Source organism: Apodemus sylvaticus, chromosome 3, assembly GCF_947179515.1.
Source record: "Apodemus sylvaticus chromosome 3, mApoSyl1.1, whole genome shotgun sequence".
Classification (NCBI taxonomy): Eukaryota; Metazoa; Chordata; class Mammalia; order Rodentia; family Muridae; genus Apodemus; species Apodemus sylvaticus.
Window position 1 is genome coordinate 86,293,739 of NC_067474.1, and position 16,955 is coordinate 86,310,693.

The 16,955-nt window shown below is 37.6% G+C and overlaps 1 protein-coding gene across 1 annotated transcript in view; it reads left to right on the forward strand.

Annotated features, from left to right (window-relative positions):
- Positions 1-16,955, forward strand: part of Frmd3 (FERM domain containing 3) — a 207,214-nt gene that overhangs the window by 107,056 nt on the left and 83,203 nt on the right. The window contains exon 5 of the mRNA XM_052176669.1: positions 11,945-12,042. Within this exon, the coding sequence (XP_052032629.1) occupies positions 11,945-12,042 (98 nt within the window). The remainder of the gene's footprint in view (positions 1-11,944; positions 12,043-16,955) is intronic.

Genomic DNA, 16,955 nt, shown 5'->3' on the forward strand with positions numbered 1-16,955 from the left:
ACACTCTAGAAAAAACCAGAAAGTAATCTTCTGCCAACAAACCCAAAGGAAGATACCCACACAAACATAAAAATAACATCAAAAGTAACAGACAACAGTCACTATTCCTTAATATCTCAACAACAATGGACTCAACTCTCCAATAAAAAAACATAGAGTAACTGAAGTATTTCTCATGAAAATCTTCGGTTTCATCAGAAAATCTTTGTACTTCCCCTTTTTATTAATTTAGTAATTTTTTTATGTCTATCATTTTTATCTGCATTATTTTTCATCATAATCTTCAATTTTAATATGTCTTTCTATATATTTCTTCTATTTTATCAGAAATGTTTTCAATGTAAATCTTTTTATCACAAACATTTCTAATTCCACCTTCAATTAATTTAGAGTTTTTATATCTACCATTTTATATATAAATTTTTTCATAAAATAGTCAATTTAACGTGTTTGCCTATATATTTCTTGAATTTTAACAGAAATATTTCCATGTAAATCTTCAATTTGATCTGAAATTTTCATAATTCCACCCTCAATCAACTTAGAATCATCTTTATGCCTATCACTTTATCTGTATAATTTCCATGATAATCTTTCATTTTGACTTGTTTTTCTATATATTTCTTCAATTTTATCAGAAATATTTTCCATGTAAATCTCAAAGTTTATCAGAAAATGTTTATAATTCCACTTTCAATGAACTTAGGAATATTTTTATGCCTACCATTATTACATCTATATAAATTTTTGCATGATAATCTTCAATTTTAACATGTTTAAAATTTTTAACACCTAAAATTTTTCTACAATTTTATCAGAAATATTTTCCATGTAAATCTTCAATTCCATTATAAAATGTTTGTATTTCATATTTCAATTAATTTAGCTATGTTTTACATGTCTACCACTTTACTCTTTTATTTCCCATGAAAACTGTCAATTTTAACATGTTTTTCTATGTATCTCTTCTATTTTATCTGAAATATTTTTCATGTAAATCTTTAATTTTATCATAAAGTGTTTCTACTTTCCTTTTCAATAAAAAATAAATAAATAAATAAGAAAAACTCCTTGAATGTACTAACAACATACTTAGGAAAATAAATAGATAAATATATACATACACACACATTATTTTTGTATGCATGAATATATGTATGTATGTAACAATAATAATCAAAGAAAAAATAATATTGGGGAGGGAGGATGGGATAAGGGGTTTTCGTAGGGGAAACAGGGAAAGGGCATAACATTTGAAATGTAAATAAATAAAATATCCAATTTAAAAAAAGGAGAAAGAAAAAATACTATCATGGGAGGGCCATGGAAGGGCTTTGAGGGAAAGCATCAGGGAGGGGCAGGAAGGAGGAAATGGAAAGGGGACAGTGATATCGTATTTCAATTAAAACTGTATAAAATTTTAAAAGTGTATAAAATTTAATGAGTCACTTTTGCTATTTATTTTTTTTCCAAATGTAACCTATGAGCTTTATTGCAGGGTTAATACCATGACATATTAAACTCAATTTTATAAAAAGAAAAATAATTTAGTTTTTTAAAAATGATGATCATTCAGCAAGATTGTGTTAAGGAAGTGAGGTTTCAAGAGACATTTAATGCCTACTAGGAAAGTCAAAGAAGCATTTCTGTATGTAGACTGACTAGTGTTTATAAGACTTTAAAGTTTAACACAATGACAGCCATTCTGCTGTCACCAATCTTTTTTTTTTTTTGAGAATGTTATTAAATCTTTTTTAAATTGCTATTTTCTTTAAAATTATTTTTAGCTTAAATGATAATTACCTTTTGAGGTTGATCAGAAACTCATTGACAAACTAAAATGACTTTTTAGGGTGTTCTTTGAAACCATAGTCTTATATCTGGGGAATAAAATGGCATTAAACCTTAATAGACTAACTTGTATGTTTGTGTAGAAAAAGTTTTCCTTTCTTGATCAAGGTAATTGTTTGCTTTCTGGTGGTATTTGTGTAGAATTCTACACAGTGGTTGGATTTTTTAAAATAAGATTTAAGACAACCTAACTTCTCTTAGAAGTGGTTTTGTATTATTGTAATGCTGTTGGAATGTGATCCTGAGATATAGTACTTAAAATTAAGATTTTTATTTTGTTAATTACAGTATTGACTCTCAGAGATGCAGTATAATATTGATTCATAGCTGCTATCACCTTTCTGGGAGTTCAGAACATATGGCAGCTGTTTGTAAAGCTATTTTTTTTACTGACAAATTTTGATAAGTTTGGCTACTGTGATGGAAAGTAGGCTTTCTCAAGCACTGACTACCTTTGGATTCTTCTACTGTTTGGGTAATACATTCTCATATTACTGCTGGACTTTATGCATTTTGGAGGTACTGCACTATTTTGCACTCTGTTTAAGATTTTTCTGCGGCTTGTGTGTTTGCAACAACTCATTAAAAGAGGTGTGTAGAAAAAATTAAAAATAAATGAATTGGATACTTTATTTACATTTCAAATGTTATCCTCTCCCCAGGTCTCCCCTCCGGAGACCCCCCTGTTACACCTCCTCCTCCTCCTGCCTCTATGAGGGTGCTCCCCCACCCACCCACTCCTGCCTTTCTGCAGCATTCCCCTACACTGGGGCATCAATTTCCTACAGAACCAAGGGCCACTCTTCTCCCTGTTGTCCAACAAGGCCATCCTCTGCCACATATACAGCTGGAGCCATGGGTCTCTCCATGTGTACTTTTTCGTTAGTAGTCCAGTCCCCTGGAGATCCAGAGGGTCTGGCCGGTTAACACTGTTGCTCACACACACACACACACACACACACACACACAGGGCTGAAAACCCCCTCAGCTTCTCCAGTCCCTTCTCTAACTCCTCTATCAGGGACCCCACAACTCAGTCCAGTGGTTGGCTGAAAGCATCAGGCTCCTTTCAGTAAGCACTTCCCAGCATCCATAATAGAGTCTGGGTTCGGTGACTGTATATGGGATGGATCCTCAGGTGGGGCAGTCTCTGGATAGCCTTTCATTCAGTCTCTGCTCCACACTTTGTCTCTGTATTTGCTCCCATGAGTATTTTGTTCCCCCTTCTAAGAAGAACAAAATCAACACCTTGGTCTTCCTTCTTCTTGAACTTCATGTGGTCTGAGAATTGGATCTTGGGGTGTTCTAAGCTTTTGGGCTAATATTCACTTATCAGTGAGTTCTTTTGTGACTGGGTTACCTCACTCAGGATATTTTCAAATGCCATCCATTTGCCTGAGAATTTCGTGAAGTCATTGTTTTTAATAGCTTAGTAGTATTCCACTCACTTTTTTCATTTATTTATCTATATATTGAAGATGTTTTTTGTCTTTTATTTTATTTTACTTTTGAGATTATACTGAATGACTTTTCTCCCTTCTCTTTTCTTCACCTAAGCCATTTTCTATACTCCTTGCTGCTTTCATTCAGATTTATGACCTTATTTTTACTAATTGTTTTGTATGCATGAATATATCTATAGAGGTATATGAATATATATACTCCTAAATATAATAAATTCAGTCCATATAATGTTAATCATATATGTATTTTCAATGCTGACCACCTGATACTGAATAAAGCATTGGTGAAGAAAGTTTGAACATATGGCACAATCTTAAATAAAGGATGAATCTGTTGTTATTGGGAAAGTCTCATAAAATAGTAAAATAATACAAAACTATAGTAAATGACTCTAATTTCTATCAGTATCATATTTTTATACTTATGATATTTTATTGCATCTATATGCCACATTAGTTTTATCTATTCATCAGTTAGTGAGCATTTGAATTGCTAATGTTTTTAGTTATAATGATTAATACCACCATGAACATTTATGTACAAATTTTGATGGTATCCCAGATGCTGATTAGTTGGGTCCAGGTTACCATTTAGAAACAAATAGAATTTGTATTTTCTTTCATTTTAATTTTTAATTCTTTGAAAATTTTGTAAATGAATTTTCAGCATGTCCAACCTTCCTTCTCTAACTATTCCCAGAGCTGCTCCACTTCCCTCCCACCCAATTTTGAGTCTTTTTTTCCCACTTGAGACCAGTTGTGCTGCCTGATATATTCGTATGTATGGACTTTCACTAGAGCATGCTCACTATCCTTATCAGGGGCTACATTCTTAGAAAAAATAATAACCCATTCCCAGGAGATAGCAATTGTCAAAGGCTCTTTGTCTGGTAATTGTTCTTCATATCAATGCCCCCTTTCCATCCTGGAATTGACATGCATTTGGACTTAACATGTCTTATGCATCTTGTCACATTGACTTTGAGTTTGTATGTATAGCTGTGTTCGAAAGACAGTGCTTCTTTGTAGTCATCCACTAAATTTGACTCTGTCATCTTTGGAAGAGGAAGGAGTGATATACTCAATCCATTCAGAATTGAATAGTCTACAGTCTGTTTGTTTTGGCACTTTTGCCAGCTAAGGATCATGGTGACACCATTTACTGAAAAAACAAGCACCTTCTCTGATGAAAGTTGAGAGGTTCTTTAAACGGTGGGTATAATGATAAATCAAAAGGAGATGCCTCAGTTTGATATATATTTAGTGGTGTACAGGTAGTGGTTTCTCTCCTAGGACCTATAACCTGTCCAGTCATAGTTTTTCAATGCCATAACACTACCTAGTATGGATTCATCTTGTGTAGCAGACAATAAATCCAATCATAAAATGGTTCGTTTCTTTATGTTGTTTAAGCCACTATCTCTACAGTGGGAAGGTCTTGTTTGGCCAGTTAGTCTTAAGCAGTGAACAAGTGGCTATAATTAATGTTTATTCTGACCTCTGGTAGATTATACAGCTCTTCCCAGATAAAAGATAGTTAGTAGAGAGGTTTCCTGATCACTACCAGTTTGATTTTTCTGTGTTATAGGACTCAAGTATGTGGTGTTATCAACAGCAGACTCTTACTACCACATTCTGGAGCATACCCAAGAGCATTGTCAACAGCATGCAATGTTTGGGCAGTCTTTGTGACCTCTCTTGTCAACAAGTCCAAAATATATAACCTACTCCTGAGAATAAACTTTGTATTTGTTAGCCTGTCATGTCAGTAAGGGCTGTGTTGCCTTGTATAGGGTGTGCTTTAACTCTTTTTATGTATGTATAAGATATATGATATGAAGCTTCTACAATATTAGTTTTCCATATGATATTTTGGGAAAGTCTTCTTTTTATTGAATATCATCTTCATTTACATTGCCAATGGTAAAACCTTTCCTGATTCCCCCCCCTCCCTAAAGACTCCCAACCCCTCCTCCCTCCCCCTGCCTCCACATATATGCCCCTCCACCAAGCACACTCCCACCTCCCGCCCCCCTTAATTTCCCTTTGTTGGGGCCTCTGTTGAGCCTTTAGCTGACCAAGGACAATTCCTCCCACTGATGCCTAAGAAGGCCTTCCTCTGCCATATTTTTGGCTGGAACCATGTGTGCCCCTTGGTAGATGGTTCAGTCCCTGGGAGTCTTGGGGCATCTGGGTGGATGAAATCATTGTTCTTCCCATAGGGCTGTATACCCCTTCAGCTCGCCCAGACCACTCTCCAGCTTCTCCATTCGGAACCCCATGCCCAGTCCAATAGTTGGTTGCTAGTTTCTGCCTCTGTATTTGTAAGGCTCTGGCAGGGCCTCTCCAGAGACAACCATGTCATGCTTCTTTTGATATACACTTCTTGTCGCCCATAGTAGTGTCCAGGTTTGTTGACTGTTTATAGGATGAATCCCCAGGTAAGGCAGTCTCTGGGTAGCCTTTACTTCAGTCTCTGTTCCATACATAGTCTCCCATTACACCTATGAGTATTTTGTTCCCTTTTTTAGAGGAACCAAAGCACCCTCACTTAAGTCCTCCTTCTTGAGCTTCCTGTGCTGGGTAAATTGTAACTTATTTTTGAGCTTATTATTATTATCTGCTTATTAGTGAGTGCATACCATGTGTGTTCTTTTGTGGTTGGGTTGCCTTGCTCAGGATGACAATTTCTAGTTCCATCCATTTGCCTAAGAATTTCATGAATTCATTGTTTTTAAGAGTTGAATAGTACTCCATTGTGTATATATACCACTTTTCTGTATCTGTTCCTCTGTCGAGGGACATCTAGGTTCTTTCCAGCTTCTGCTATTATAAATAAGGCAGCTATGAACATAGTGGAGCATGTGTCCTTATTACATGTAGGAGCATCTTCTGGGTATATGCCCAGGAGTGGCATAGCTGGGCACATATGAACTATGTCTAATTTTCTGAGGAATCACCAAACTGATTTCCAGAGTGGTTTTACCAGCCTGCAATCTCACCAACAATGGAGAAGTGTTCCTTTTTCCCTACATCCTCTCCAGCATCTGCTGTCCCCTGAGTTTTTCATCTTAGCCATTCTGACTGGTGTAAGATGAAATCTCAGTGTTGTTTTGATTTGCATTTTCCTGATAACTAAGAATGCTGAACATTTGTTTAGGTGCTTTAGAGCCATTCAAGTTTCCTCAGTTGAGAAATCTTTGGGAAATTCTTTTTTTTTATTTATTATTATTATTATTATTATTATTATTATTATTATTATTATTTTGGTTTTACACAACTGCACTTTTCTTTTTTTTTCTTTTTTTTAATTGGATATATTTTTTATTTACATTTCAAATGATTTCCCCTTTTCTGGCCCCCCACTCCCCAAAAGTCCCATAAGCCAGCCCCCTTCCCTCCCCCTGTTCTCCCATCCACCCCTTCCCACTTCCCTCTTCTGGTTTTGCCCTATACTGCTACACTGAGTCTTTCCAGAACAAGGGGCCACTCCTCCTTTCTTCGTGTACCTCATTTGATGTATGGATTATGTTTTGGGTATTCCAGTTTTCTAGGTTACTATCCACTTTTTAGTGAGTGCATACCATGATTGATCTTTTGAGACTGGGTTACCTCACTTAGCATGATGTTCTCCAGCTCCATCCATTTGCCTAAGAATTTCATGAATTCATTGTTTCTAATGGCTGAATAGTACTCCATTGTGTATATATAAAACACATTTTCTGTATCCATTCTTCTATTGAGGGACACCTGGGTTCTTTCCAGCTTCTGGCTATTATACTTTGGGTAAGTCTTATACTCTACATTCATCTTCCTTGTGCCTACTTGACACTTCTCTTTCCATAATTCTCCATTAACTCTTTATACCAATGATTTTATCACAACTCCCTTGAAAGCCCCTTTCTATGAACACTTTAGTTTTCTAACTTCTGTGGATTACTCACACTAACAAAGGAAAAAAATATGTACATCTATAGATTCTAGGCTGATGTCTACATATGAGAGGGAAAATGTGATGTTTTTCTTTTGGGGACAGCTATATCCATTTATTTGTGAATTTTATAATAGCTAATTAATGCTCAACTGTGTAAATATACTATTTTTTATTGTCCATTCTATTCATCTGGGGTTTTTTGTTGTTTTTTGTTTTTGTTTTTTATTTTCTGCATTCTTTGTTTACATTCCGAATGATTTCCCCTTTCCTGGTTCCCCCCTCTCCCTAAGTCTCATAAGCCCTCTTCCCTTAGCCCATTTCCTGATAAAACCCCTCCCACTTCTCTGTCCTGGTAATCCCCTGCATTGTGCATCAAGACTTTCCAGGACCAGGGCCCTCTCCTTCCTTCTTCTTAGGAATCATTTGATATGTTAATTGTGTCTTGGGTATTCAGAGTTTCTGGGCTAATATCCACTTATCAGTGACTGTATTCCATGTGTGTTCTTTTGTGATTGGGTTACCTCACTTAGGATGATATTTTCCAGTTCCAACCATTTGCCTAAGAATTTCATGAATTCATTGTTTTTAATTGCTGAGTAGTATTCCATTGTGTAACTATACCAGATTTTCTGTATCCATTCCTTCATTGAGGGATATCTGGGTTCTTTCCAGGTTCTGGCTATTGTAAATAAGGCTGCTATGAACATAGTGGAGCATGTGTCCTTATTGCATGCTGGGGAATCCTCTGGGCCAGGAGTGGTATGGCAGGGTCCTCCAGAAGTGTCATGCCCAGTTTTCTGAGGAACTGCCATACTGATTTACAGACTGGTTGTACCAGTTTACAATCCCACCAGCAGTGGAGGAGTGTTCCTCTTTCTCCACATCCTCACCAACACCTGTTGTCTCCTGAGTTTTTAATCTTAGCCATTCTGACTAGTGTGAGGTGAAATCTCAGGGTTGTTTTGATTTGCATTTCCCTGATGACTAATGATGTTGAACATTTCTTCAGGTGCTTCTCAACCATTCGAAATTCTTCAGGTGAAAATTCTTTGTTTAGCTCTGTACACCATTTTTAATAAGGTTATTTGGCTCTCTGGAGTCTAACTTCTTGAGTTCTTTGTATATATTGGATATTAGCCCTCTGTTGGATGTAGGGTTAGTGAAGATCTTTTCCCAAAGGAGCTAAAACCATCCAGTGGAAAAAAGATAGCCTTTTCAACAAATGGTGCTGGTTCAACTGGAGGTCAGCATACAGAAGAATGCAATTTGATCCATTTTTATCCCCTTGTACTAAGCTCAACTCCAAGTGGATCAAGAACCTCCACATAAAACCAGACACACTGAAACTAATAGAAAAGTAACTGGGGAAGACCCTTGAGGGCATGGACACAGGGGAAAAGTTCCTGAACAGAACACCAATAGCTTATGCTCTAAGATCAAGAATTGACAAATGGGACCTCATAAAATTACAAAGTTTCTGTAAGGCAAAGGACACTGTCAATTGGACAAAACGGCATCCATTCAAGTGTTTATAAACATCTAGGCTGTTTCCATTCCTGGCTGCTATTAACAGTATGGCAGTGGACATATTTAAAAAGCATCTCTGTAACAGGATATAAGGTCTTTGAAATATATATCCAAGAGAAGTATAATGTGCCATGTATTAGATGTTTTTACAGTTCTTTTAGGAACAACCACAGATTTCTGTAGTGAGTGTGCCAGTTTGCTCCCATCCCCAGTGAGTCCTCATCCCACATCAAACCTGCCATCATTAGTTTTTTGTTTCTTATCCATTCCGAATGGAATAATATTAATTCTCAAAGTACCTCTTAATTTGCATTTGTGTGGTGGTTAATCATGAGTGCCCCCAGGTGGTTCTCCTATTCACTCAAGACTAAGAAACCAATTATTTAAAGTATGGCTCAAGACACAGCATCACCATGTAGCTACTGAATACACAAATATCCTACCTGGCTACTGAATCAGCATAACATTTTAATTTAACATTTAATATCTTGGGTTAATAAATGTGCTCACTAAAGTTTGCAGGCTTCAATGCAAAGATCTAGACTTTCAATTCAAACTGGGTAATAAACTTACTAGGGACTTTATCTCTTTAGTACAATTATGTACTAAAATGGAAAGAGATTGTCTTGTGTACCTGTCCTGTGTCCCTACTACCTTGATGGCTAACACGATGCATAGTGTAAGTATGTGAGATAAAGATCCACTGATCGTTCAGTCAAGTAGCCCCCAACACTGGTTGCTCCCATGTCCTGAACCAAGCCAAACTTTTATGATATTAGCACACAAATCTCCCTCTCTGGCTTTCCATTTCTTTTTCTTTAAAATGAGTAAGTAATACTTAGTATTATGCAAATTACTGAACAATAGAGGTATTAGTCAGGGTTTTTTCCAGAAAAACACACAGTAGGATTTGTGTGTGTGTGTGTGTGTGTGTGTGTGTGTATACACATGTATATATACAGGAGTGACTATGTACATATGTCTGCATAAAGTTTATTTTACTTGCATAATTATGAAGACTGAAAATCCCTACAATCTTCACGTTTAAGAGGCAAAGGGGGCCAGTGGATTCTAGTCCTTTTCTGAAGACCTACGGATGAGAAATTTTTTAAAAAGCAGAATACGTTAGCCCACATTATCAGACAGAATAAATTCATTCTCTCTCTGCATTTCTGTCCCATTCAGTCCTATAATACATTGCATAGTGTCAAGCTCAGATAAGGTAGTCAAGTGTTTTGTTGTATAAGTCATGTCCATACACATAAGAAAACTTTAAGAAACCCAGAAATTATATTTAACTGCATATCTGGTCATCCCATGGCCCAGTAAAACTGATGTCCAAAATTAATTATCTAAAAGTTGTAACTGACAGTTTGAAACATGTTATTAAAGGTTCTGCTAAGGAAGAAAGCAGAACTTTTAACATGGTTCTTTATCCTCTAACCTTTATCCTTCCTGCTATGTGGAAGGTAGGAAGATCTCCTGTGGGTAAACGTTAAAATTGGCATGAATAGAATATGTTACTTTGGTTAAGAAACAAAATAGACCTTAGGATGTGAGTGGGGTGGTGGGAGTTAATTTGGTTAACAAAGAACATGGAACCTGAAAATCATTTGGTCAGCATGTATTGACCCAAAGGACAGTGACAATGGAATAGAGGGCACAGTTAGCATCTAAAAGCTCTTGCCTCTGAGGTTTTGTTGTTTGGCTTTTGGTTTGGTTTGGTTTTGCAGGTCATCGGAAGAGGGAGTGTTGCACTATAATTTTTAAAGTGTCATGATAAAACTTATGAATGTAAAGGCTTTACATGTAAATACAGTCTCCTGAGTTTTCTCATAAGGTGGACACATTTTTTTCTGCTTTTCTACAACATAACACAGGCAGAGTTTCATAGTAGTTGATTCTGATATAATTTACCCCACCTTTCCCTCTGTTCCCCCAGCCCACTTTACCAGCCACATGTGATACAGATACCTGAGCTTGTCCAGGAGAAAAGTGGAGACCAAATACAATGACACAAGAGCCTGATTCAAGTGTTAGTCAACTGGATGTCTGAGCTCATAAGCAAGCTTCTTGCTGTTGTTTGGTTTTTACTGAGTAGTGACTATGATGCCCTGGCTTTTATGCCTCTTCTAGCCATAGAAGAGGATAAAGAGACCATTACATTCTTCAGGAACAATGAGTATATCTTCTTAAAGTAATTGACCCCAGTTCATGATTACATCTTTCAGAAAGAAATTAGAATATTGATGATAAGTTTTGGTTTTACTTGTTTAGGAGTGATAACTGCTAGGCAATGTCTTTCTTGGTTATTCTTGTTTCTTCAAAAGCCCAAAGCCGTTTACATTTAGAAATTCCCCTGGGCACCTCACTTCCAGAAGATCCTGCTATACCACTCCTGGGCATATACCCAGAGGATTCCCCACCATGTAATAAGGATACATGCTCTACTATGTTCATAGCAGCCCTATTTATAATTGCCAGATGCTGGAAAGAACCCAGGTATCCCTCAACAGAAGAGTGGATGCAAAAAATGTGGTATATCTACACAATGGAGTACTATTCAGCCATTAGAAACAATGAATTCATGAAATTCTTAGGCAAATGGATGGAGCTAGAGAACATCATACTAAGTGAGGTAACCCAGACTCAAAAGGTGAATCATGGTATGCACTCACTAATAAGTGGTTATTAACCTAGAAAACTGGAATACCCAAACCATAATCCACACATCAAATGAGATACAAGAAGAAAGCAGGAGTGGTCCCTGGTTCTGGAAAGACTCAGTGAAACAGTATTTGGCAAAACCAGAACGGGGAACTGGGAAGGGGTGGGAGGGAGGACAGGGGAAGAGAAGGGGGCTTACGGGACTTTCGGGGAGTGGGGGGGCTAGAAAAGGGGAAATCATTTGAAATGTAAATAAATTATATCGAATAAAAAAAATAACAATAAAAAAAACAAACAAAAAAAAAAGAAATTCCTATACACTTCTGGTTTCTAAATGCTGAAACTTCTCCACTTCTTTCTACATGTATTAAAGAGAAGCTTGGCATATCCAAGATACTGCATTGAGCTAGGCCTGACATTAGTGGTTCAAGACTATACAAACATTCCTACTTCTGAGCTTCAACTAAACCTTAGGATGATTATTTCTCCATTTGTGTTACAGGTACCTTTTATATTTGCAAATTAAAAGAGACATTTTTCATGGTCGCCTGCTGTGTTCCTTTTCTGATGCTGCCTATCTGGGTGCTTGTATCGTTCAAGGTGAGTCTAGCCCCAGCACACTCATGGGTTGTGGAGCTATATTCTGAGCCTCTTGTCTCGGCTACCAGCAACTATTTTGTCTTTGTTGATGGGGGGGGATCTAGATATGTCTAGATACCATGCAACAGATTTCTCTGTTCACTTTCCAAGCCATTCTTCCTGGCAGATGGTTGAGCTCCAGTGTTCATAGTGCTTCTGTTCACATGTGAAGACTTCCAAAACCCCAAAAAGTGTAGAGTTTTTTTTCAAGGATACAAAATATCATTTTAAAAGACTTTCTACATCGATATGGGTATCCTATATTCTGAGTTCCAACTGTTAAAGTGAGGCATAATACGCATATCAAGGGGGAAAATATCAAAGAAGTAAGTTTTAAATAACTATGGTCACTAAAGTCAAATTTAGTGTGTGCATGTATTTTCTGTAAATTCCTCAGATTTTCTAGTCATAGAAGAGGATGAAGAGACCATTACATTCACAAATCTATTCACTGAATCATTATTCACTTTTCCTAGTTATTTTGTCAGACATGAGTATCATGAGTTCTTTAAGTTTCAGGTTATCCTGAAAGAGTACTTTTTAAAACCTTAAAAATTCAAGAACTTTAAAAGTTCAGTTTTCCCAAGAGTCTCCCCATTCTCAGAGAATGGGACGGGGAGGGAGAAAGGATCTGTGGAGGGAGGTCCTAGGAGAAGGACTGATATTAGGATGTTAAGCAAAAGAATTAATTAATTTTAAAAGTTGTTTCTTTAAAACATTCAAAGTTTCTTTTAAAGTTAAAAGTCTCTCTTAAATATCTAAAATCTCTCCAAATTATCCAGTTTCTATAAAGCTCCAAAGTCTTTTAAACTTCCAATTCTCTTGACCATAGGCTCCTATAAAACATAATTTAAAAAAAAACTGAAATACCTTAACACAAGAAGGAACATTCAGTGTACAGTAAAACCAAATCAAAACTCAACAGTATAAAAAGTTGAGTGCTTATTGATTGAGACCCATTCACTATCTTTTGGGCTACAATGGCTTGGGAATTCTCTTTCTACATTGTTGCCATCTAGAGCACACATAGATTTTCTCCTATACTCAGGCTGGTTCTGCATCACAAATGCCACTGACCATGGCTGTCATCCCAGATACTGACATCTCCAAAATGCTGGAGTCTCTGGACAATTGGGCTGTCCCTTCAGCAAAACTTTCTCTTCAGCTCTCTTCTGGGACTGTAACTATGACACAGGATGCCATAGGAAGCCTTTATTTTCTTCCATGACTGCTTCAATCCTGGAGCTTCTACTGCAACTGAACTGTGTTTTCACCTATAGCCTCACCTGTCCTCACATAGTGCCAATGCTCAGATGTCCTCCATGATACTTTCATGTCCTCAAAACATGTACCATCTGGGTGTGACCAGCAGGAGGTTAAATGTTGGTTGCTTATGACCTAATTCTGTGTGCTGACCCTGAGGGAAATTTTCCCAAAATAATATACCTGAATGATAATTGCCTTTTCTCAAACACAGCTGATTATTCAGACTCTTTTTTTTAATTTTTAATATTAAATTTTTTATTAGATACATTCTTTATATTTCAAATGATTTTCCCTTTCCTGGTCCCCCCACCAAAAGTCCCATAAGCCATCTCCCCTCCCCCTGTTACCCAATCAACCCCTCTCTCACTTTCCTGTCCTGGTATTCCCCTACACTGTTGCAGTAAGCCTTTCTAGGACCAGTGGCTTCTCCTCCCTTTAATGTCCAAAAAGGCCGTCCTCTGCTGCCTATGCATCTGGAGACATGGATAACACCATGTGTACTATCTGGTTGATGTTTTTGTCTCTGAGAACTCTTGGAGTACGGGGTTGTGCATATTGTTGTCTCTCCTATGGTGCTGCAAACCCCTTCACCCCCTGAGGTCCTTTCTCTATTTCCCCTATTGGAGACCCTGTGCTCAGTTCAATGGCTGGCTGGGAGTGTCCCCCTCTGTATTTCATATGCACTGGTAGAACCTCCCAGGTGACAGCTATATCCAGCTCCAGTCAGCAAGTACTTGTGGGCATCCATAATAGTGTCTGGGTTTTGTAACTGTATATGGGATGGATCATTAGGTGGGGTAGTCTTCGGATGCTCTTTCCCTCAGACTCTGCATCACACTATGTCTCTGTATCTCCTTCTGTGAGTATTTTGTTCCCCCTTCTAAGAAGGACTAGAGTATCCATACTTTGTTCTTCCTTCTTCTTGGGCATCATTTGATATGTGAATTGTGTCTTGGGTATTCCAAACTTCTGGTCTAATTTCCACTTATCAGTGAGTGCATGCCATGTGTGTTCTTTTGTGATTGAGTTACCTCACTTAGGATGATATTTTCCAGTTCCACACATTTGCCTAAGGGCAATATACAAAATTTTCTGTATCCATTTCTCCATTGAAGGACATCTAGGTGCTTTCCAGCTACTCACTATTAAAAATAAGACTGCTATGAACATAGTGGACCATGTGTTTATCGCACATGCTGGCAAATCCTCTGGGTATATGCCCAGGAATGGTATAACAGGGTCCTCTGGTAGTATCATGCCCAGTTTTCTGAGGAACCACCAGGCTGATTTCCAGAGTGGTTGTACCAGCTTGCAATCCCACCAGTAGTGGAGGACTGTTCCTTTTCTCTACATCCTTGCCAGTACCTGCTGTCTCCTGAGTATTTTATCTTAGCCATTCTAACTAGTGTGAAATGGAGTCTCAGGGAGCAATAGCATTAAAAACTGCATGGTATTGGTACAGTGACAGGCAGGTAGATCAATGGAATAGAATTGAAGACCCATAAATGAACCCACACACCTATGGTCACTTGATCTTTGACAAAGGAGCTAATACCATCCAATGGAAAAAAGATAGCCTTTTTAACAAATGGTGCTGGTTCAACTGGAGGTCAGCATGCAGAAGAATGCAAATCAATCCATTCTTATCTCCTTGTACTAAGCTCAACTCCAAGTGGATCCACATAAAACCAGACACACTGAAACTAATAGAAAAGAAACTGGAGAAGATCCTTGAGGACATGGGCACAGGGGAAAAGTTCCTAAACAGAACACCAATAGATTATGCTCTAAGATCAAGAATTGACACATGGGACCTCATAAAATTACAAAGTTTCTGTAAGGCAAAGGACACTGTCAATCAGACAAAATGGCAACCAACAAATTGGGAAAAGATCTTTACCGACCCTACATCCAACAGAGGACTAATATCCAATATATACAAAGTGCTCAAGAAATTAGACTCCAGAGAGCCAAATAACCCTATTAAAAATGGGGTACAGAGCTAAACAAAGAGTTTTCGCCTGAAGAATTTTGAATGACTGAGAAGCACCTGAAGAAATGTTCAACACCCTTAGTCATCAGGGAAATGCAAATCAAAACGACCCTGAGATTTCACCTCACACCAATCAGAATGGCTAAGATCAAAAACTCAGGAGAAAACAGGTGCTGGCGAGGATGTGGAGAAAGAGGAACACTCCTCCTCTGCTGGTGGGGTTGCAGCTAGTACTATCACTCTGGAAATCAGTCTGGTGGTTCCTCAGAAACCTGGGAATGATATTTCCAGAGGACCCTGCTATACCACACTTGGGCATATACCCAGAGGATTCCCCAACATGTAATAAGGATAAAGGCTCCACTATGTTCACAGCAGCCCTATTTATAATAGCCAGAAGGTGGAAAGAACCCAAATGTCCCTCAACAGAGGAATGGATACAGAAAATGTGGTATATATACACAATGGAGTACTACTCAGCCATTAAAAACAATGAATTCATGAAATTCTTAGACAAATGGATAGAACTGGAGAATATCATCCTAAGTGAAGTTACCCAGTCTCAAATGAACACTCATGGTATGCACTCACTGATAAGTGGATATTAGCTTAGAAGTTTGGAATACCCAAAACACAATTCACATGTCAAATGATGCCCAAGAAGAAGGAAGGAGGGTCCCCTGGTCCTGGAAATGCTCAGGGCAGCAATGTAGAGGAATAACAAGACAGGGAAGTGGGAAGGGGTGGATTGGGGAACAGGGGGACAGAAGAGGGCTTATGGGACTTATGTGGGGGAGGGAATCCAGTAAAGGGGAAATCATTTGAAATGTAAATAAATAATATATCAAATAAAAAAAGAAGAGGGGAAAACACTACAATAACAAAATAATAGTAATCAACAAGCACTGCTCATCAATATCTCTTAGCATTAATGGTCTCAATTCCCAAATAAAAAGATAAAGCCTAACAGACTGTAGTAGAAAACAGGGTACATCTTTGCATGACATCTAAAAACCACAGTTTCACATGAAAGACAGAATCAAGGTAAAATAATAAAAAAAAAATGTTCCAAGAAAATAAACATAAGATAAGCTAGTGTTGCCTTTTTAATATCTGAAATAGGCATAGATTTCAAACAAAAAATAATATGAGAGATATAGAAAGACATTACATGCTCATCAAAGAAAAAAATTCAGCAAGAGGATATTTCAGTTCATAGCAACTACTCACCAAGCACAAAGGCCCCATGTTGATTATTACACAATCATTATTGCACATTATTATTGATGATTGTAATAATGTAGAAACATTATTACACAATCACATATTGATCCTCACAAATTGATAGTGGATGATTTCAATACATCACTCTTCCCTATAGATAGGTGTACTGGCTGGTTTTATGTGTCAACCTGACACAGGCTGGAGATATCACAGAGAAAGGAACTTCAGTTGGGGAAGTGCCTCCATGAGATCCAGCTGTGGGGCATTTTCTCAATTAGTGATCAAGGGGGAGGGCCCCTTGTGTGTGGTACCACCTTTGGGCTAGTGTTCTTGGATTCTATAAGAGAGCAGGCTGAGCAAGCCAGGGGAAGCAAGCCAGTAAGAAACATCC